At 44.4% G+C, this 23,776-nt stretch overlaps 1 protein-coding gene across 1 annotated transcript in view; it reads right to left on the reverse strand.

Annotated features, from left to right (window-relative positions):
- Nucleotides 1-21,516, reverse strand: part of LOC146855938 (sodium-coupled monocarboxylate transporter 1-like) — a 251,585-nt gene extending 230,069 nt beyond the window's left edge. The window contains exon 1 of the mRNA XM_085653895.1: nt 20,792-21,516. Within this exon, the coding sequence (XP_085510021.1) occupies nt 20,792-21,142 (351 nt within the window). The 5' untranslated portion in view covers nt 21,143-21,516. The remainder of the gene's footprint in view (nt 1-20,791) is intronic.
- Nucleotides 21,517-23,776: the final 2,260 nt, after the last annotated feature.

The raw sequence follows: 23,776 nt of genomic DNA on the forward strand, positions 1-23,776 counted from the left end.
CTGATACAATTCAAATATTTCCACAGGTTACATTACACCCCTAACAGTCTGTGGAGGATGGGGAGAGGAAGGTCCTGGAGTTCCCGAAAATGGTGGCAGATCAGGGGTACCCTGTTGCATGTGGTGTGGGAGTGCCTGGTATTTAAAGATACCTGGCCACGATCTTTGATAAGCTAGAGGCAGTAGTAGGGATCCCAAATCACTGCAATCCAAAACTGGCAATACTGGGGTGTTTCCAGTTTTGGATGCTAAATGATGTCAATAAAATATTAATTCTGCTATCTCGGTTTAGTACCAGCATGAAAAAAAGTTAAACCACTATTTTTAACATTTATAAAAACCTCAGTTCGCCTTTAGTACCTCTAAATGTGTTACACATACCAGGGGCTGAGCTATGGTTTAAATTAAACTGAAACCTTTTACTGGATTTAAGAGGTTAGTAACAAGATTACTTGCAGTGGACTTCAATCCACCCTAATTAATAATTCACTTTCTTACAAGTGTCCGATACCATGCTGGTTTTGAGGTTCCATTACACCCTGGTGGTCCTAGCCCTAGCAAAAAAAATTCAGGTTTGAAAGGCAAGGAGAGGCCAAAACTTGTCTCAATACTGTAGCGATCTCTGTCTAGTAAGGAAGAATCATGGGGTACGTCCACCAAATATGGAGTATGTCTCCTGTCTGTCCACATCCTCTCTAGCACAGTAAGGACTCATGAAGGAACATGCAGTGCTTCTGTATTGGAGTGTGGTATGAGGCGTTCATTATCTCAAAAGTTGGGCCCAGCATCTACTGATCTGGAAGGCTGACAGCCCGATGACAGAATCTTTTTTTTTATAGCACTACGATGTGATATTTAAAAAAAAAAAAATCTCCGTAATCTTTCTATAAGGATACGCCTTTCCTTTGGGGATAAATGGGGCCCTCTGTTGAGGCAATTGTCAGAAGCTCTTCTGAGGATCTTACTTCCTAGATCGAGGGCTTTAGGGCTCTCTACATATCTGAAGACATTTAAAAGAAGGGACAAATTTGGGCTGGGAAGGGTGGGGACCGCTTTGGACAGAACATTGTGACATTTTATATGGAATTCCTGGCCTTCACGAGGAATGGAGGGTATTGTGGTTTTAAAGGCTTCTTAATAGATTATGATTTATGCATATGCCTCTAATGTACTGATAGTTTGACTAATAATATGTTGGAAGAAGAAACAATGGCTCTGATGGGCAGAGAGTTTTATTCATGTGCATTTGGGTCATTATTTGATTTCCCTATATGGGACTGGCCAGAGACATCTACATACAGTAGCCCCTCCATGTAGTTGATGGGACAATCATCAATATGATCTTGAGGCCCAGTGGCGGACGGGCTGCCAGGTCAAGGGTTTACACCTCAGTGGAATTGCTGCAGTTACTCCTCCATTTAGAGATGGGAACCACAAGTTGGGGAAGTGGCGGGGGGGGACACCAACAAATGGCGGTTCACCCACTGTGCCAAACTCTAGATAACACTCTACATATCTTTACACAGATAGATCCTTATTTAAGCGTGAATTAAGGTTGTGCAGGAAGCAACTGGAAACCCATTTCTCAGTACTGAAGATTTTGGAAATTAAAGAAATAATTGCATTAAAATGTATTTTACCATTACAACACACAACATCAAACCCCTAGAAATTAGTTATGGTGGTCTTGCAACTACCTTTGCTGACTTCATATATGACATTATCAATGAAATCAATGATGACATCTTACAGCTATACCTTTAGTCATTGGTTCCTATTTCACTGAAGTATTACTTTTGCAGTGGACAGTTCCTTAAGGGGTCGCCCAGCCCAAGCTGCCGGTCAGGTGCCCTATGAACAGGAACACAAGCTACAATAGATCTGTTTGGTCTTACACATGTCATCAGAGTGAGTCCTAATAGCACAGTGAGCTTTAGATGAATATCTGGGAAATGTGGACTAAAATGGCCACATGTACCAAGCCCCAGATATAATGTTTTATGTGCAACAAAGTAGCTAGTCAATATGTGATGAGCCATAGCACACATTCTAAAACAAAGGGAGGACAATAAACAGGCATTTCACAAGGCACTGAATTAATCAATTAGGCTGATGTTGAGAAGGAAGAAAGCAAATTTATTGAGTATATTGAATGCCATGTCCGTTTCACAATTTGTCACGTCTGTGATATAAAAGAATACATGTCCTTAACTACTGTACTGCTTAGAATGCAGATAAAGAAGGCAATTTAGTCATAAAGTGGCAATTAGTGATTTTAAGAAGAACCACGAGGTAACGGTGTCTATTTCTATTTCAAATAATGGAAAAATATGATCCAAGGATCTGGTAGCAACCTTAGGCTGTTCAAATACCAAAAAGAGAACCGATGTATCTTTCTCCCTTCAAATTCAAACCAGGTTACTGGATGTCATCAAACACCACTAAAGACTCCCTCTATTGTCACCAGTCGGGTGCCCAGACCTCTCCACATCTCTCTGTCATGATATTGCAATTCCAGCTTGTCCTCTGTGACGGCTGTTAATTCTCACTCAATCTCAAATCCCTCAGGGTTTGAACACCTTGGGGTGTATTCACAAGAACGTGTGATAACTACCGCAAGAGTAGCGTAACGCAACTTTCAAAATCGCAGCCCATCACGGGAAAATAACCCTGTGTCAACGTGGAATTCACAACAAGGCGGTAGCATGCGATAGACACCGGATAACACGTCAAATGTCAGCGTCAAAATCGACGCCACGCCGCAAACATGAGAAACTCAAATGCAAAAAATCATGCGATGAGGACAATCAAGGTACACAAATTAGCTAAGACCAGCCACAGGCCTGCAAATCCCACACATCTGGCGGGACAAAGCAACATAAATGCAAGAAAAAAAAAGCCAAAAAACAGTTCAAACTGTGTAGCAACATGGATGCACCTCGACCGGGTGCAGAGGACAAGCCGGACTCCACAAGCCCCACGGAGGACCAGTCAGGATACCTGCATTTGTGGAAGGGCAAGGACAAGAGGAAGAGGAAGATGGGGTTTAGTCCGCAGAGGCCCAGAGCGAGGGTAGGATCACAGCTAGTTGCCGTCTACCCAGCCCTTAAGAGCAACAGCGTGCTCTGTTACTTCCCCCGTCAGGCCATAGACCTTTATACTGAGGGTCTTCCTCTGCCGCCCAGTATAGGTCTACTAGGGCGCCACTCTATGTTGTCTGGTCACCACCCAACAATTTTGGAACCAGACTTCTAGTAGTGCACCACGCATTTACATAGGTCCTGAAGAAGTGCCACACGACTCGTTAAGAGCAACAAAGGCACGAAACATGTTGACCCATCTCACAGCGATAGCCCTCTAGGAACATTGCATCCACATAGGGTATCAACATACTTTTAACCAAGTTGGAACTACCTCAAACATTAAACATTTTTGACTAGGACTGCTCCAGACTAATTTTAATATCCACCAACTGTGCACTACCCTTGCCCTCTCACCTGCACGCACCACACGGCTTCTTCTAAAAGATCTCCGCCAAAGAGCCCCGTTTACGGTGATCCTGGCAGGCATTGCAGTGCCGGCCCGACGAGGAGCAAAGCCCAACGATGAAGCATGACATCCTTCGGGTAGTGTGAGGGCATCACGAAGCAAGACCTGTCTTTCCCGGCCCCTTAGGAACTGCATACCCCTTTTAGCACAGACCGGATCCTTTTCACAGGGGTGACCAAACACCATCAACAACTGTTTGTCACCTCCACTGGCAACCCAAACCAAAATATGGCAGGCCATCCTAACCAACGTCAATGCAGTCGGAGTGTCCAGGAGGTCACTGGAGGAGGTCAAGAGGTGCTGGCATGATCTGGAAAGTCAGACCAAACATAAGCTCGACGACAACAGGGAGGCAGCAACGGCGACTGGAGGTGGCAGTCCTGTGACACAGGAGGAGCTGGATGAGCTGGAGCAAATGGTGGCAACAGTCTGCAGTGATGAGATGGTGGCAGGATTGGGGGGCATGGACACAGCACAATATGACCTGACCCAACAGGGTGAGTAACAACCAGGGACGGAGGGGCGGGGGGAGATGGGCACAATGGCACACATGCACAAGTATGCATAGCACACTGCATGACCACAATGACCGTGGAACATGTCCCTGATTGCCTTGGCACACTGCAGCACACATAGAAACGCCAAGTAGGCCCCCATCTACAATGTGCACAGAGCCCCCCCATCACCAATATCACCACCGACCCATGCACATGTGCCAAATCCAGCAAAGCAGCTGCTCTGTGACCCAGACTGACTATGCAAATAACACTGCATGTCCGATAGCATGGCAGCAGCCAAAAAAAATGACATGGCCCACGAATCGACATGGAGGTAGCCTAATGCGGATCACATCCATAAAGGAGCAGGTCACACCCTGACATGTCCCCGTGCACCCACAACCCATGCCTTACAATACACACGCAGCAGACGAACAATGCACCAGGCCACAAAATCTGTCGGAGAGCACACATGACCTAAGTCAAAAGCAAATCAGGCCCCGAAAAGCACACAATTCAAAGGCATACCGCTTCAAAGGGAGAAGGCCACTCGAAATGAGAGTTGCAATGCATCCACAATGTAACAATCACAGGACATCAGCAACAACGGCAATGTGGTACAATGTGCAACACCAGCACCACAGGACAGAGCCCGCAACATGTTCCGCTCGTGCGTAGTAATAATCCACTCACATCTGGCATTGCCTGACACAGTGTGATGATAATGAACGGATACCACCACACATCCGTTATGTATTTGGAAAACACACTGACTGCCATCAAATAGCCAGCTCCCCCAAAACATTCATAATGCACATTGGAATTCAGTCTGAACGCAAACATATGTAAATCAACAACATACATGTGAAACCCTGTTAACCTGCATCTCCCCTTAACATTGCAGAGGTACAATCAACAGTTACTGCAGAGTAGAACACAAACCCCATCATTGATGATGTAGAGGACAACCTGCACATATGTCAAGATACCCTCCAATGGATACTGGACAGCTTCTGCACCCCATCACCAGGAGCAGGGCAGGCCAGCTGCCACGAGTGACCCCACCACCTGTACAGACCACACAGCAGGAAACACACACCACCACAGCTGTCTCCCAGGACCCTCCCGACCAATACATGGAGCACATACAAATGTGTGTGGTCTTCCCAGCTGCGGGTGGGTTTTGAGCTCATGGCAGCCAAACTCGATGCCATACGTGGGTGTCTGAGTCCCATCATGGACCATGTACAGTCCCTATCGGACACCCCCTGTCCGCACCATGCTCCACCACAGACCTTGGCTGACCTCGCTGGTGCCATGAATCGTACACAAGAACTGTGTTGGCAGACAGGCACCAGCCATGACAGCACAGAGTTGGGACAGATGCGGAGGTCAATGGAGACCATGGAGTGGATGCAGGCTGGAAGGATGTCTGACACGGATGGACACTAGCGAGTAGTAGCTGGGGACTTCAATGCCCTGCAGTACTTCATCTTGCCATTGCTGCCACTGAGCCGTTCCCAGATGACTGCAGCGGGAACATCGACACACACAGCTCCGACCCCTGATGTGTCCGTGGCACACAGTGATGCTGCCCCATCACCTTTGCAGTCTGATGTGTCAGTGGCACACAGTGATGCAGCCATCACCCCGCCACACACACCGGGCACACCGGACACAGAACACTTATTAGGGGAGTAAGAAGGGGATGTGAACTACTGTGTGAGGAAGGAGGCAGTAGCAGCCATCACCGCCGTATGGCCTGTCCCTGCCTGGTTACGACCTATGCATCATGGCCTGGGAAACACCTCATAGTGACCCCCGGAACACTCTGCGACTTCCCCAATCCCCAAAGGACTCTGGTTGGCACACCACTGGGCTTCCATGTGATGTGGGCTTGGATGGTCATGTACAGTCCCAGCTCCCGCAATCACCTGAATGTGAATAAAACATTCTAAATCACCCAGATGTGTCATCACTATGTTCACTCATGTATGGAGGTATGGCTGGATGTAGGTACAATGATTGCACATGAAGATACACCATGGTAACTGACATCTATGCGCATGTGTATCCCTGAGACACATGGCCAATTGGATGACTGTGAAGGTGAGTACTAGCTATGGCCCCATTGCACATCAACAACAATCTCACAACCCCCAACATAGGCACACGTCCATGTATTGAATAGGGCTGTGTGTAGGACTGACTCAAACGAAAGCAGGCCAGGAGTGATGTTCTACAGCACATGTGACACCAGAAGTTCACGTCGCATACCTACTCACACACATCTGTGTGGACACATTCTTTTGTGATATATGACATTGCTCCACATGGTCAGGGGTTAGACACCATACTCACATTGCTGAAGTCACGTAAGTGTACATGGCGTCCAGCACATATCCAATAACAATGTCTGGCTCACAGAGGTGGAGCTTGCCAAAGTGACACTCCCCCATTGCACATGTGTCAGTCAGTCCCTCCCTGTGTAGGGATGATGCTCATTATGGCGCAAGAGTGGACAATCCAAACAACACACCTCACAGTTAGACACCAGTGGAGTTGCATAGACTTCATTGGCATGTGCGTGTCAGTACAGTCAGTACAGATGAGGCAAGGGCCACAACAGGCAGGGGCCTGCTGAAGACACTTACATGTGTGGGTACATGTCGAAGTTCAGAAAATGTTGGGGCTAAAATGGGCACCATTCATCATGGATGCGAACACTTTCAGCCCACTTTGCCTTGCTGGATGAGTCATGTATTGTTTGGCGTCTGCCCATTTCCCTGTGTGAGGGGGCACGACTCACTGCCCATGGGATCTGCATAGTGCTCTGCCTCTGGAGTGCGCCGATTGTCTGCTCTTGTGACAGTGATCAGGTGTGAGGGTCAGACAGGTTCACATGTCATGCTACATTGCCATGTGTGTTCTCTCCCCAACAGTGTGTCCGAATTGGCAAAGTTGCCAAACGACGCTGTGTTGCACCGGGCATGGACCTGCATCACCTTGAACAGGTGTGTGTACACACACGTTGGTCCACGCACATGCATCCAGAGCCCGGACGAAGGCAGACGTATCCTCTGTTGTGGTGGGATGTGTGAGCTATCCCCACGATGCAACAAGTTGTTGGGACATGTGCTGTGGGTGCCAATCGGATGTGGCTGCAGGAACGTAGTTACTCGTCCATGAATGCTCGTGCAGCTTCATGTACAAGGTGTTCCAATAGTACGTTGTTGTCCTGTTCAAGGAACCCCAGGGTGAGCCAATCCATTAAGTGGTCCGGGCAGGTGTGCTCAGCCCACGCCGTTTCCCCAATCTGCAACACAGCCCAATAGGGGAGCGCCTCGATGTGGTCACTGCACACAAGGAATTGTGCAATCTCCCATGCACAGCTGCCAATATATATGCAGTATGTCAAGGCATCCCATGCACGGATGTCTCGGTTACACTCCTGTTCGTGATCCAACAGGGGGGGCAGACACAAGTCATAGTCCAATTCATCAACAGTTGTGTTGGATAGGCAGACATCTATGGGACACTCGAATGTGCATGTTTGGCAGTGGAACCAGGGCTGGACGCATGTGACGTAGGCATTGTGGAAGCTGAGCCGCAGCACTGCCAGTGACACTGTACCCAGTAAATGCAGCATACGTGAATGCTACTGTTCCACATGACGGGGGTTGTGCATGTGCCCGGTATGGCCTGCCATTGCGTTGGTGCGTCTCGTGGAACGGGCACTCTTCTGAACTGCGGCAGTTGTGTGGAGAATATGCCACAGCTCTGAGCAATGATTGGGTTGTGTGTGCAAAGTTGGGGAGAGTGGGTTGCTGTTTCCATGCGTGTCAAGGGCATGCCATGCGGGGGTACCACAGGCAGGGGCTTCTGTGTGTGGGGTGTGGACGAGTAGGATAGTTCATTTGGGGAATGCGTGGTGTGGGAGTCATCCTCGTCTGCCATGGCATCTCTCTCAGGGTGTTCCAGGCACGTTCTGGACCAAGGTCAGAGGTGCAGGTGTCCTCCCGCCTTCTGCATTGTGACAATGGAGCTTTTATCCCTGATGTTTGTCTGACTACTACTAGCATTTTGGGAATGTGATGTGAATTTGGCGCTGAGATTGGGACACAGCCTTGGGCTCATGGTGTAAGGATGGCGATACACACACACATGTTGGCATGTGGAGGCAGATGCCCCCAGGGGCCTTGCGCTGCTTGTGCAATCTCACTCCGTCTCTCTCCCTCTCTTTCCTTTATTGGGCGCATGGCACACCTTCTTCTCTTGTATTTGGTCTTCCAGGCAGTGTGCTACGGATTGTCCAGTGAGGAGCCGCTAGGGCTCATCCTATGGGTTGTCTGGGCTTTTGTTTCTATGGTGTTTTGTGTTGGTGCTTGCATTGCTGTGTGACTGAGTCTCCATTTACTGGCCACGCATGTCTGTTGATTTTCCTGCTTGTGCGACATCAGACAAAATGTTTGTATTGGGATTCGTGGTGTTGGTGTGCTGTTTCTTGGCCCGGGGTTGGGGGTGGTCACGGGGAGCTGGGGGTGTTGCGGGCCTGGGTGTGGTGTCAGAGGGTGTTGTGGCCCTCTTGGGTGTCTGGGCCTCATGATGGGTGGCTCCATGGCTTCTGTTGCCCTTCGCGTGTGGCCCTGGGCTGGTCTCTCTTTTGTGGTGCAGGCTGAGTCCGACTTTACACTAGGTCAGAGCAGGTGTAGATTTCCTGGTGTTAACGCGCCTTATCGCCTGTTTTGGGTTTTTAGCGCAGTTCTGTCTGATGGTTGAGAATGTTGTGATGTGATGTTGTCATGGATTTTTGCACGGGTCCTCTGTGGCGATGTTTTTGAGGGTGCTATCGCGGGTAAACTGGTGCTGTGGGCTGTTTACACAGGCTTGTGAATAGGGAGGTATTTTTATCTCGTCTTTGGCTGCAATAAAGTGCCGTTAATTCGGCTATAGCTCCTTGTGAATATGCCCCCTTATCTTTCAACTCGTGTCTCCTTCCTATTGTCCCCACTAACCTCACTGTCCTTGCCATATTTAAGACCTCAGATCTCAAATTTCTCTCGGCCTTCAACTCCTCCATGTTGAATAGAGGCCCTATACATGCTGCTGGCCCCATGACAGTCACTTAGCAATTTTAATAATAAACTTTTGTCCACAGCGACCCCAAACTCCTCCAACTTGGATGTCTCCCTCTTAGCCTCTGAAGGTGGGGACATCCTTACTGATATGAGTAAGTCTCTCAAGACCTGTCTCTCATCAGGCTCGCCTTGACACTGTTACTAATTCCTTCTCGAACATACTATTTCTCCACCTAAAAATGCATTAAGACACTTCCTCTAAACAATAAAGAAATCCTCCTCTCACCACTCAGACAAAGCGAAAGCGACGGCATTATGTTTCCTCTCTTGTATAGGGCAGTGGGTTCATCTCATCAGTACAGGGCTTTGCCTTATGTCAACATTTTAAGTTCAGGGCACTCTCACAACAATGTGCTCCTTCAAAATTTGCTCTGGGGAAACCACCTGTTAATTGATTGGCTGGAAGGGCAGACCCTTTTATGATTCGTTTCCTGGTATATTGAAAGAACCAGGAAGCTGAGAGATAAGGAGCAATGGGGACAATGAAGTACATTTACAGTGTCCCACTCACTACAGGAAGTATTTCTGTATGATTTAGACAGAGTCGACAAATATTGACTCTGTAAAACCAAAAGTAGGGAAGGTTCAGGCAACTTGCACAAAACATCACGAAACAGATCACAGAATTCCATGTTGAGTAACTTTTCACTAATGCAAGACAATTGTTTTTAATACTTGTCAGGTCTGGCTTGACGGCACTGCTGTCACCAGACCCTATGTGATCAACTAGAAAAGAGATTTCAGAAGTACTGCTGGCAGAGGTGCTTTAGTTCCACCCACATGTTAATTAACTTGAGTACAACATCTGATTGGGCAGAAGGTGAGTGCTTCCTCTGAAGAAGAGTGCTTTCATCACATTTTCACCTTGTAGAAAAATATGCTCAATACTGCAGAAGTGTGATGGTTATGGTGAAAATGAAGATCGCAGGCCTGCTCTGTTCATTATGAAAAGTTACGACAAAAATAGCAGGCCTGAAATATTTATTGTGAAAAGCACATGTTAAAGCCAATAGGCATTTATGGGTGGATTGTTATTACATTAAGTTAAAGCCTTTAGTTGATATTTTGTTAGATGCAATCTCATAGATCAGATAGTGTAGTTGCAAAGTTCTGGGCGTTCGTTAGACTTTCTGGCAAATACTGAAGGTAGAAGATGTGTACTTTGATAACATTAGTTAAGAACATTTAGGGGGTGTAATATATTGTTTTCCCAACTTTCATTTTGTACATAATTTTCATTTTAGGACTGTATGCCTGTTGGGCTGCCTTGTGAGAATTCTTAGGCTCAATACAGAAACCTGAGTTGATTATGGGGAGAGCCAACAAAAAAGGCTATAGGTTTGATTGGTTGATTAGGAAAATGCATGTTCGAATCAACATGTTTGATCTGTTTATTATGAATTGTTATGACAAAGGCAGGAGATCTGACTTATTTATCATGAAAAGCATATGTTAAAGCCAATAGCGGCATTTCTAGACTGGATTGTTTTTACACCATGGTAAAAGCTGTAGACAGGTATTTTGCTATATGGAATTGCAGGGTTTTGGTGTTGATTTCCCCCCCTTGATAAACCCTAGGGGTAAAAGATTTGCACTGTAATACTCCTTGCTACACCCTCTTAGGAGGGTCTGATCAAAACAAATACCTAAAAAGTGTATACACATAAATATATATATATCCATATATAGGGGGCTTTGAGTCACCCTTCTTCTGTCATTGGTCTGTTCAAGTGTTGTTCATACTCTGCCCCATGATGCATGCTGTCATGGATGGAAGCAACGATTCTGCCAACTATCGCCATTGGCGCTATTGCTCCATGAGGGACAGCCTTTTTTTGCACTTCAATGCCAAGGCTGGTGGGCCAGTCCTTTATTTTCCATTTTGCCTTTTGATAGGTACTCTTTCATATATTCCTTCCCATTCTATTATATTGATTTTTATAGTGTGTACTCCAGCTCGCTGGTCTATGTGATGCTCATTTCCTCTGCAGTGCACTGCATCCCAGTCTGTCACCACTTCTAAATCTAGGGGTCATTTTGGAATGGTATTGTATATAGCATTCATCATTGTTTTACTATTCCAAAATAGCAAATGCTTTGCTTCCAAGCAGACTGCTATGCAGGAACTTTATAACAATGATGCACTATGCACAATATCATTGCAAGACAACCACCTGATGATATGTTCCATTTTATTTTTCTATTGCATTTTATTTGGTACCACCATGTTTTCTTTTTCTACTATTGTTCTTTTACTTTATCTTGCACATGTGTGATCAGTTTGTGTGTGTTTGACTGTGTACGGGTACATGAGAGAATGCAAGTATGAGTCAGTGGTTAAATGAATGATCTGTGTATGCAAGGATGAGGAACATAGTCCATTTATGATGACTTATTGAGTCCTGAACTCACCAATGTCTGAAGAGGCTATTTCATTCATAAGCCCGACCTACTGGAATTGTCAATGGCTGTTATTAATATTTTTTTATTATTAACATAAAGTCCACATAACATATGACAATTAAAAGACAAGAGTTATCAAAGTTACAATTTTGCACAGGTTCTTGGCAATTTTGTATTAGTCTTTATTTGACATTTGCACTGACCATTGCAAAATATAATTTTCAAATTCGCTCGTTCCACCACCTCTAAATGGGAAGAAGGATCTGTGATATCAACAAATGGGGCATCCCCCAGCCTCTGAAAGAGGCCCTTAGTGATTAGTAAGTGAGGGCAAGGAATAAAAGCAGGATGGGTGGATGGATTTTTAAAAAAGAATTGTCACCCATCATTTTGTCTCTCTATTCATTTGTCACTTTTGGTTCATCCTTTTGGCAAACCACTATAGAGCAGCCCAAAACCATGTGCTTTGGGTTTGGGTACTGGGAAGCTGCAAAGTACCAATGCAAATCTGCTCACTAAATGAAGAGTTCCTTAAAAGTTGCCATCTTCTTCCAATACACTCATCCCATCAAATGCTTGGAAGTGCCATGCAGCTAAAACTTCCTTATCTCATGAGTTTTTTCAAGGTAACTGGTACTAGACAAGGGTCCTCCTAAACTATCTCATTGTTGCCTCTTTCATGCTCCCATTCTTTTACTATTCACTCTCACCCAACTCCAAAGTCACTTCTGTAATTCTAAAAGGCAAGTGGCTGACCAATGTTGCTTCCCTCTACTCAATACCAAGCTGGTACTGCATGTTTATACAAAACCAGTCCTACCGACATATTCTTCTCACTAAGAACATCTCACCCAAATCTTTCACAATGCAGGAACAAATAAGTCTTATATCCCAGTCTTTGGCATTTGGTCAGTAGCACACTTCCAATCAGCATAATGCACACTAAAAGTCTAAAATCCAAAAAAGGTTGGGGCTGTTGTCCTTAATAGAGGGTTTCTAGGAAGGACATGGCTTGGCCTGCTACCAGATTGCAATCAATATAGGTGACAATATGGCACCAGAAAATACCATCCTCAAGGGCCTGTCCTGGAGGAGAATCTAAAAAGATTTCCATGTTAATCAAAGGACATATCTAACGACTGGTCACCAAAAGCAATCATGATCCATCTTCTGCCTGCCTGAGAGACAACAGGACATCCTAGGGGTGATTTAGAGTTTTGTGGACAGGTTACTTCATTGTAAGTGCGACAAAGTACCCTATCTGCCAAACCCTTGGCCTGCCTGCCGCATTTAGAGACAAGCAGACCGTCAGCTTTCAGTTAGCGACCCCCTGTTGGCTCCGTCGATGAAGCAATTGTTTTTTAATTGACAGTACCCTCTGTTTAACTTTTTGTTCAACTTGCCTAGTTGTCGTGACACCCAAGGGGGTTCTTTCCCCTTAGCAGTGATGTGGTGAGAGGTTGTTTCTACCGTACATATCCAAAAGCGCGTTACAGTATTGCTCTCAGTTCGGGGTTGCGTTAAGCTTAGTAAATGGTTACTCCTCCAACTGGGATGTGCATTATCCAGGATGTCTTCCTGTGACCTAGTTTGCCATTCCAATCCTTTCAGGTTTTCTGATCTTAAATTGGAGATAAATATAGTAGCTGAGTCATGGGTATTGTACTTGCAGGTCATAGTTATGGATTGTGGGTTGAGGTCGCTCTCCTCCCAGTCTTCGATCCTGAAGTCTGTATTGGATTTGAATAAGGCTAATGAGGCTGCGGTGTAGTCTATTATAGTGGCAGTCTTTTGTGAGATATATGTCCGGGCAGGGGGTCTGGAATTCCTCCATTCAGTACGCTTAATCCTCGTGCAGCTAGGAGGGAGGCTAGGCGGGATCCTTGGAAGTTGTTTCTTCTTAAAGCCAGGATTGCCTGCTCTGGAATATTCCATACTTTGTTTTGTGCTATGACATTTTCTTCTATGGTTCACGTATGGAAAAGATTTAAGTTAAAGTGCCCAGTAATTATCATATGGTGTGTGTTGTGGTCTTTCATCAGGTTGTTCTTGACTATTTCAAATTTTGAAAAGGCAACAAACTTTTCCCTGTATGCTGGGTTGATATAGATGTCAGGACAAGCGGCCATATGTCACCGCATATACAATTATCTATTTTGACGACCTGCAGCCAGGGTTTCTAGGAGTGTAGCTATTCTACCTTTGCGTTCAGGGGTGCAGAGACATAAATCAAGAGCCCTCCTTTTGGTCTGCCCGTGGAGCTGGTTCTGATAGCTGGATTGATGTATTCCAAATATCCATTAAGGGCAGAGAGTTCTCTGCCCAGGTCTCCTGCATTGCAATGAGGTAGATCTTTCTCAAGTATTTGACAGTTTCTATATTAGATATTTAATTTTGGATTCCTGCGATGTTCCACAATGTTTCCAGTGTGCTTGGCGGTGATCTTTTTGTGCTGGCTGTGGTAATGATCTGTTTTGTTTGTCGGGGTGGGAAGTGTAAGTGGCTCAGGAATTCCTGTACACTTGGTTCCATCAGGACCATGCAATCACTCCAGGGATTTTGTTTCTGCTACAGCACTGTGGACAAAGCAGACTTTATTTTGTGGGAGATCCCAAAAAATCCACGTTGCCGGTTCCTGCTGTGCTAGTACATTCTGTGACTTTCTTTAGATATTAGGCGGTGCCGAAGTGATGGGTGTGTCTGGTTTGGCTTGTGCATGTGGGAGCTAAACTTCAGCTTTGGTTGTTTTCTGCATCATAAAAGATTCCCATGCGGATATCAATTGTCTGGTGAAGATGCCTACTTGAAATACAAGTTATAATTCAAAGAATTAGTCATTTTGGCAATTATGCAATGTGCAAGGTGCCTGTGTGTTAATATGTTAAAGTTGATTTATAGCCTTGCTATAGTCGCTTTTTCACACCACTGAAGCTAAGTGCGTAAGCAGTATGTCTCAAATGAATTTGCCTGGAGGGATCTTGCTTCTATTTTATTACCTGTGTGGCTTGTGCAATTAATTGTATTTCTCCCTGGGTTCACTGACTAAGTCTACAATGGGTTCAAGGGAATGATAGATATTAATATGAAGCTCATATATAATTCACCTAAGCATACAAGAAAGAATGCACTACTTTATATCGACTCCCAGAATACCGTGATAGAAGAACATCGAGGACAGAATATCGCGGGAGAAAATATCGAAAGGTAAATGCATTTAGGGAAGTGTAGATTTACTATTCCTAACTCCTCATCCATGTACCATGAAAACATATATACTGCACAGATACATATATGTGGAGTTACGTGTACCTGTCCATATTGTTTTCGCTATTATTGTCCTCAATATTATGTCCTATCGATGGTCTAGGGTCAATAGTCAGGGTGCCCACCAACAAGACAGTCATTCACCGTGATTGCTAGGAATAGTCCCCTCTTAATTCACATTTTGGACCTGGCTTGGGGCAAGGAGGTTACTTGCCCGTTAGCAATTTAATATGTGATTTCAATGAAAAAAGGCAAAGAATATTTGAAAGACCGTTCAAAATCATCAAAGTAGAAACATGTGGGACGACAGGCCCAGAAAGTTTTGGTGGTATGTGGAGCAGTATCTATTGAATGTAGCGGGAGCACGCCATCAACTTAAAGAAAAGCTATAAACAATAGAATAAACCAGAACAATAACCATAGTCATCCCAACCTCCCCCCAACCTATACTTCAAGAAAATGAAGTACGTATTGCGGGGCAGGACAGACTCCAACACCAACGGGGTACCGGTACTCTCAGGTCCAAATTATTCCCACCCCTAACAAACTAATATCGGAGTCGACTGATCAGCATCAGAGTCCAGGCTCTATCTGGCGAGAGAGGTTTACACATGGGGAGGTCCACCTGTTGTTGGAGTCCAAGCCCCGCGGGCCTGAAACAAATATAAATTGTACGTGCAGTCACTCACCCTCAGCTGCTGGCGGCGCAGGAAGCTGGACATGCATGCCGCACGTCGCAACAGATCCATACATTGGCCCGCCCCCAGCTCGTTAGGCAGGTACATGATCAGGTGAGGCAGATCTCGTCATCTCTGCATCTGGAGGTATCAAAACTGTCCCAAACAACTCAGCATGGGGACTGGGTGTTTTAGTTGCATCCTCGAGTTTCCTGCCCAGGAGGAGAGCAAGCGGTTACTGTTGTTCCCCTCATTCCTTGTTCGTCGTGAAGAGGGCCGGCCCGGCGCCCCCTGGAGTAGCCGCCGACAGAGGAGGTGGAGTGAGTGATCGAGGCTGGCACCGCTCGTTGGCCTACTGAAACATCACCTCCAGGTTATCAAAGAAGAAAGTCTTGGATTGGATTTGTTGAGGAATTACAGCATGCATCGAATGTTAAGGCTACATAGCCTTTTCTTTGCTTCAATAAATGACCTGCATTGATTCTGGACTAGTTTGGTGTAGTCCGCAAAAATCATTATTTTGTGGGATTGCAACTAAATTGAGTCTTGAGGTCAAGAGTGATGGCGCTTGGCATCCCTGTCTAGATAATTGAGTATGCGTGCAATTATAGATCAAGCTGGAGGCCCCGGTGACGGCCTCTGAAGCAGGGCCCTGTGTGCCCTCTTGATTACGAAACAGGTGGCTAAGGACTTGGCAGGCATTGCCGCCCCTACAGTTTTTGTTCATTCCAAATACTGTTTTTGTTTCATCCCAAGCACAAAACTAGATGGAAATGTGCATTTCTGTTTGTTTTTTACTTTTCCCTGGAATGTTTGCAAAATGGCAGTGGCAGCAGATGAAACAAGCATTCGTAAAGCTAATTGGTGATGTTATTTTTAAAGAAGCAAAGGCACTCATATTTTCATGTCCTTCATAATCAGCAATCATCACCTTCCTCATAAAGGCTGCAGTAGTGTAGTCTATTACTAGAGGTCTCTCATGATAGACACAGGTAGTTTCTATAGCAGGCTACGCCAGGACAGGCTTAAGATATAAGCACTGCAGAGGTGGAGGTAGGTTTGTTATAGTAGGTATGGTAGTTGATATATAGTAGATAGGTTAGGTATGGGGGATTAAGTATGGTAGGTATGGTATGTTAGGTCAGGTATACTATATCAGGTTAGGAATAGAAGGCAAGGTATTGTAATTATGGTAGGTAGGTATGTATGGTAATAATGGTAGGTATGTATGGTAGGTTTCTTTGTCGGTTGGTATTGTTAAACCAAACACTCTTGGGTGGTAGTCCCTCAAACTTTTTGCCTTCACCCCTCCTGTTTAGCTGAATTTGGTTTTGCTGGCTTTAGGACTCTGCACTTTACCACTGCTAACCAGTACTATAGTGTGCTTGCACTCTCCCTAAATTATGGCAAAATTGGCCTATGCCTAATTGCCAATTCTTTTTATGTGTCAGACCCTAGTAAAGGGAACCTACTATATGCACCCAGGGCCTGTAAATTAAATGATACTAATGGGCCTGCAGCACTTGTTGTGCCACCCAATAAAATAGCTTTTAAACAAGTTTCAGCCCTCCTACGGCAGCCTGGAATGCAGTTTTAAACACCATTTTGACCTGATGAAATAAACCTTTTACCAGGCTGAAACCTTCCTCTTTGATACATATAAGTCACCCCCAAGATTTACGTTTTACAGGTCCTGGTGGTGAAAAAAGTCCTAAATTAATTTTTCACTTTTGCAAGACCTATCTCTCCCACAGGATAACATTAGGTTACCTTATTATTCTTAATAAGTGATAACTTAAGTTTGGGAACAGATAGAAATAATGTTTGCACTCAAATGAATTGTAATGTAAAATCCTCTTTAATAGAAAAGTCAGAATTTAAGTCACAATTCTGTTGTGCTGACTTTTATAATTTTGGCATGTTCGTGTCCTAACCATTTGTGTCTTCTGTCAGTAATCTGGCTCATATGACTGTGAATACTTAATAGCTTAGCTGTTGGCCTTTGTGTATTCCTCCTAGACAGTGAGACACAGAGAGACAAAGTGTTGGCAGGGTGTGCCTTCCTGCCAGGATGGTTGGAGTGGAGCTGTTTACTGCCTCACTTACATTTCAAAGGGCTACCTCCAGCAAACACACAGAGGAACCTGACACAAATCTTTGTCACCCCAGACTACTTGGAGCATTGACAGGGTACGGGAAGAACTTTCCAGAACCAGATGTTGGCTAGTATAAGGACTTCATAGGCTGGCACCAGGTATAAATACTGGACCCCCTGAACCACTCATCAGATCACTTCTGGACCTATGGAAAGCTCAGAAGATGAATTGCTCATCTGCCCTGCTTCTAAAATGGCTGCCTTGTTACATAAGGGCTGCCCTGCTTCCCTGCTGCTTGAGGAAAGAAGCCTGGACCTGCTCATTGAACCCAGGACAACCAGATGTACTCCAAGAACTAGCTGGCTGACCTCCTGTGTGAGCTGTAGGGACATATCAAGCTCCAGAGATCTGGCTTGCATCTGCCTAGCTGACCAGACTGATATGGACCTGTCTGTGCCCTGCTGCTGGCCTCAGCGGAGTGAGTCCTGATCCCCAAGCAATCCCCAGGTCCTGGACATTCGGCTGGCATTAGTCTACTCCTCCTTGTCCAACAACGGGTTCCCTCAAAACCAACGCAGCGCTATGTAACATGACACAGGACATCGCATTGCAACACCTCATAGCTCCTGATCAGCGGCCTCATCGGAACACATACAGCTTATTGCAACTAGACGCAGGACCTCACATTGCAACTCCTCGCAACTCCTGATCATCGGCCTCATCAGAACACACAGTGCAACGTAACTAAAAGCAGGACCTGGCCTCGCAGCACCTCGCAACTCCTGATCGATGACCTCATTGGAACCGACACAAAACGATGCAGCACAATGCAGGTCCACAAATCTCAGCCCAAGTGCAACTAGCTTCATTGTCCAGTGGGCTGAATTCAGTCCTGTATCCGGCCCTCACTCCACCGCAGTCGGCCTGAACTTGTGACTTTGTCCCGGTAAGTCAGGACAAAGTTACCCCACTTGCTGCTTTGTGCTTTTTGCCTCTATTCTCACTTTAGACTTTGAAATTTCATATCTCCAGTTCTACTTATCAGATTTTTGTTATTCTGGTCTCATTTTATTTATTAAAACATACACACCTTTTCTAGATTGGTGTGGGATTTCTCTTGTGTTGTTGTTTTTTGAGTTTTCACTTTATTACTGTTTGTGTGCTGCATAAATACTTTACATGTTGCGTGTATGTTAAGCCTGACTGCTTTGTGCCAAGGTAGCAGAGGGTTAAGCACAAGTTAATTTAGTGACTTTTTTGTGGTTCACCCTGACAAAGATTGTGGTTGTTGCTTGAGAAGGGTTCCCACCCTCCTCACCCAATAACCCAATGTCTTAGAGATAGGATAGGTATGTTAGGTTAGCTATGTTAGGTATGATAGTTTATAGAAGGTGAGGATGGAAGGTATGGTTGGCTAGCCATGATATCTATGTTAGATAAAATAAGTTAAGAATGGTAGTTAGATATGGTAGGTAGGTATGGCAGTTAAGTATGAACGGAAGGGTATGGTAGGGGGTTAGGTGTGGTATTTTATGTGTGGGAGGTTAGGTATTGTAGGTTTGGTAGTCTAGCTATAGTAAAATAGGTTAGACATGGTAGGATATATCAATCTTCTTTAAAGTTTGCACCAGTGGGAAAATAGTTCAAGGAAAGCACTCATTTGGAGGCCGAATATAAACTCGAACAACCAATAGTAATGTGTGAATAAGAAATACTCCACTGAGGTGGGGTAAGACATGATCGACAACGCATCATGCATGTGACTTAAAGAGGTTGACTATGAGATGCAAATGGTCGAAGGAGAAGGATCCAAACCCACGGTAAGCATATGAAAGACAGTAGGTCTGTCAAAATAGGTCAAATAATATTACCAATTTTGGGAATAACACTATTAGTCTTAGCAATAATGATATGGTTCAAATGTTGTAAGAAAAGACAAAGGTATGAAGTGAATGAAAATGGAAAGAAAAGAAAGTATGAGGAAATACAACTTGAAGAAATGAAAGGAAATCTATATAGAATGATGAAGGGTTTACAGTACAGAAATGAAAAGGAAAGAAATGAAAAATTTAAAGAGGGAATTGAGATGTGCTAAAGTTGGCATCTGATTAGGTGATAGGAATTAGTGATGGCATAAAATGCCATTAGAGAGGGGATTGATGGAGCAAGGACTCGTACTCGGACAAAAGGGACAATGTAACCACCATGACGGACAGCACATTCAAGAAATGGCAAACTATGGAAAACTCATGAACACCAGTGGCTTAACAGGAATCACTCAAAGCCCTCCCACGCTCTGTCCATACGTCGTTATGCTTCCTTTTGATATATTGATGACATATGCTCTTGCTATAGACAGTTAAAAGTGTCTGTAGCGAGAGCTGATAAGCATCTCAGCCAGTCAGGTTCCATTTTTTAATCAAATTACAATTCATGAATACCTTTGGGAAATGGATTATTAATGTAGCCTCAACATTTTAAAAGGGTTGTATTTCACAACGTGCCATACGAATGTTCATTAAATCATAAAGGAATTTAAGGGTAAAGCAAAGCTTTGTGTCTAGTGTAATTCCGTCCGGTAGTTGCTGGCATCTATTGTGCAATAATTCAATGATGGCTCCAATTGCAAAAGTCATTTTGGACCCCCTTTATAACATGTATCCCCCTCAATCATTTCTTAAGACACTTTCCAGTATCCAAATGAATTCTTTGAATTTTTAGAACAAATAGGCACTCTTGTTGGCGTGCCTTTCATGGTATTAGTTTCACTTATTTTACCTTACACAGAGTCTTGAAAATGACAATACTACAATTCTCATCCTCATCATTTACTATCAACAGACTCCACCTTCATGTCATGCAGCTCTAACAATACATTACTGTTCAATTTCAGAATATTATTGAGATTAATACTTTCGAACATTCTTTCATGAGGAATTCTGTAACTTTATGAAACAGAAAATGGATTCTTGCAAAAGATTTCTGTTACAGAATACTGCCCTGGATTGTGAACACAGTCCCTGTGAACGTGCAATTAATACGAGAACGTGTTTAGTCAAGTCTGACGGTATACTAGAACACATCTTAAGTAAATGTTTTGGATAACACATTATATTATGTTTGCATAGTTATAGAAATGGTGGTATGGCACAATTCCAGCCTCTTACCTCATAAGTACTAGTAATTCCCAGTCGATAGAAAACAGGGAGGAATATCTCGGCACTAATGATGACCACAAAAGCATAGGTAAAACCAAAGAGGGCGTATATCGCTCCGTAGCGGTACACTTCTGCGGGGGTACCCATGATGGTCACTGCGGACATGAAACTGGCGGTGAGGGACAGTGCCACCGGAAGGGCACTCATACTCCTTCCTCCGGTCAGGAATTCGGATGTTGTCTTTTGCCCACCGTGAGCAAAGGCGTAATATAGCCCAATAGAGGCAGAGATGACCAGCATCGCAGCCAAGACCACATAGTCCCAGACAGAGAAGGTGAGGGTGACACCAGAGACCGACATTGTCCACCAGAGCTTAGAACAAGACAACCCACGAGAGACTTCCAGAGAGTTAAACCTTGAAATACTGTATTGTTGCCTCTGCTACCTGAGAAGGGTCATCTATATCTCTTGTCCCACTGCTCTCAATGCTGAATTTCCACGTGAAGTTATTGCTTACTGAGTTAAGGCTGAAAAGGGTAGAAACAAAAGACTAGCTGAAGAGAGCAGGTGCGAGTCCGCCGGCACGAACGACTCCTGCAAGTTCGTCTTCAGGCGCTCCATAGCAGGCTTCCCCTATTTATGTCATCCCGTCTTTGAGGACAAAACCGCAATTGATACGTCTTTCACAACTGCTCACAGCAAGGCAGCCTAAAGCAAACAGTGCCTTCTAACACAACACACAGGAAAGTCAGGACGAGAACTCCTCCCCTCGAACTGGTGAATCAGCTCGTTGCACTGCCACAATCACATTCTTGCCAAAAAAGTTCAGGTAAGCGCATATTTTAGGTTAATGAAAAAAGTGAAGCACTCAAAAGATTACTGAGAGGAAAAACGGGCACAAGCAAATAAGACACTTTAAATATAAAAACATATATCAAAGTCCCTGGAGGGACATCCTCTTGAGTTCCTATTTTTATATTTTATCGCACACCTGTTTCATTGCACGGGAATACAACTCGCAGAGCGCTCTGACAGCCTACTGTAGTCTCTTTGGAGACCACAGTCCTGGTACCCTTGGACTGACCTTGATGTGTGGTTGCACCCCTCTTGCACAGGCAGAAGGAAGTATCTCTTTCCAGCCACACTTCTACAACAGGGAGATTAAAAAAACATTGAAAAAAAGGCATCAATACTTTAATATTATGAGAAACGGAGAGAAAATACTTAAGCCAGGAGATGTACACTAGTAGGTTTGATTTTTCGATCCTCTGTGCTCTGACACCAGATTCCCTGAAAAAGAACAAGCGTATTTGTTGTGTCCTGTTTCTCGTTATTGGACAGCAACAGAAAAGTCTCGCTCTTCATAAGGAGAAATGGAACAATTGAACGCACACGTCTCCTAAAAATTAGTTTTGCTTACCTCCCCAAACCATCTTTGAAACATAGTTAATATCCAAGTGCCACGGGGAAGCAGTGAGATGACCAAATTGCACCTGTAAGATTTGGGTGGGTGCGAGTGTCACGCAAGCTCTTCAGTTTTACTGAATCCTCTTGTGAGATAAAGTTTTTGGGCTGGGTGAAGGATTCTACAAAATCCATGCAATTTCCAGTTTTCTCTGTAGGAAATCCTTGGCTCAGCAGTGTAAAGCAGAACTGATTCATACTTGGAGAGTGATGAGGAATTAGAAAACAGAGTGACATAGAGAAAGGAGTTGTTATTTACAGTTACGTTTTACAGGTTAATTTTGAAAATTTGTTTGTAGAAGTCACATTTTTTAGTTTTGCCTTCCTCAGGTCACTCCAAGTAATGACAGACAAAGCGAGTACATGATTTGCGTGTACTCCAGCAAGTCACACGTGAAAGGATTGCAGAGCGACACAATCCCTGGTAGTCCTTGGTGATTCACAAATAGACAAAATATGGTGGCTGGGACCGTAAACATAAGGAAGTGACAGGGCGGTGGGTCAAATAGATGTGAGAAGTCACCAGCAGTTCTGGTGGAGCGGTGTGATGATTGAAGTGCTAAGGAGGAGGAAAAGTGGCATCAGTTTCACAAGTGACATATATATTATCGGAACAATAGAGGGATACAACCCCACCATGGATTGAGTAAACTCACAGTAGGTGTGGGGTTATTTTGACCAGTCTGAGCAGCATACGAGTGAGGAACGCTATCATTTTTCTGTACTATGTGTTTTTCCACTCCTGAGGAGTATCAGCCCTCATGTATTCCGGGATAACTGAACAAGTCTCGACCATCACTTCCTAAGAGTGAAAATTCATTTTTGTTTTGGAGACTTCATGGCAATGGTATTTTTTGATCGTATCACTAACATTGATCAATGTTTCGGAAACTCTCCTGCTCACCCAACAGGGTAATGTTCTTATAATGTTGGTCAAGAGAGTCTGCAAAACATTAAAATCCTATGTCATTAAAAATAGGGAAGAGCTCATAATTCATTGGTCACAATGACAATGAATAATGATGACTGTACGACAATCATACTATATTAAATACTCCATCAACTCACCTACAGACAACACCAGCAGTGAAATTGAAAAAGTCCTTGATGGTCCCTCCTCAAGTGCCACTTTTGTTGCTCCTTAGTAAATGATTCAATCTGAAAACTATGCACTGTCATTTATGGTACCTTATTGTAAGCTGGAAAATCATGGTTGTGATGTTGTATGTTAGTTCCAGGACTTCTGGCCCACCACATGAAGGCAGCAATCAGAACAATATTTTCCAGTAAATGGGATTGACGCATCTTCTTTGTTGGTGTGTCATCAGCTGGAGAAGATAGTGAAGAGCATGCAGATGGACCATGTCTCTACTGCACTTCTCCTGCAGTCATCTCTGTCACGTCTAAGCCAGGGGATCAGTACATACATATTTTGTTGTTGTTTTTTGGGGCTTTTTCATGATTTCTGTACTGTTTGGCTACTGTAAATCTAGTTGTTCAGCAGACAACTCAAAACAATGGCAGGAACTG

The sequence above is a fragment of the Triturus cristatus genome, chromosome 4_1 (genome assembly GCF_964204655.1).
Source record: "Triturus cristatus chromosome 4_1, aTriCri1.1, whole genome shotgun sequence".
NCBI classification, from domain to species: domain Eukaryota; kingdom Metazoa; phylum Chordata; class Amphibia; order Caudata; family Salamandridae; genus Triturus; species Triturus cristatus.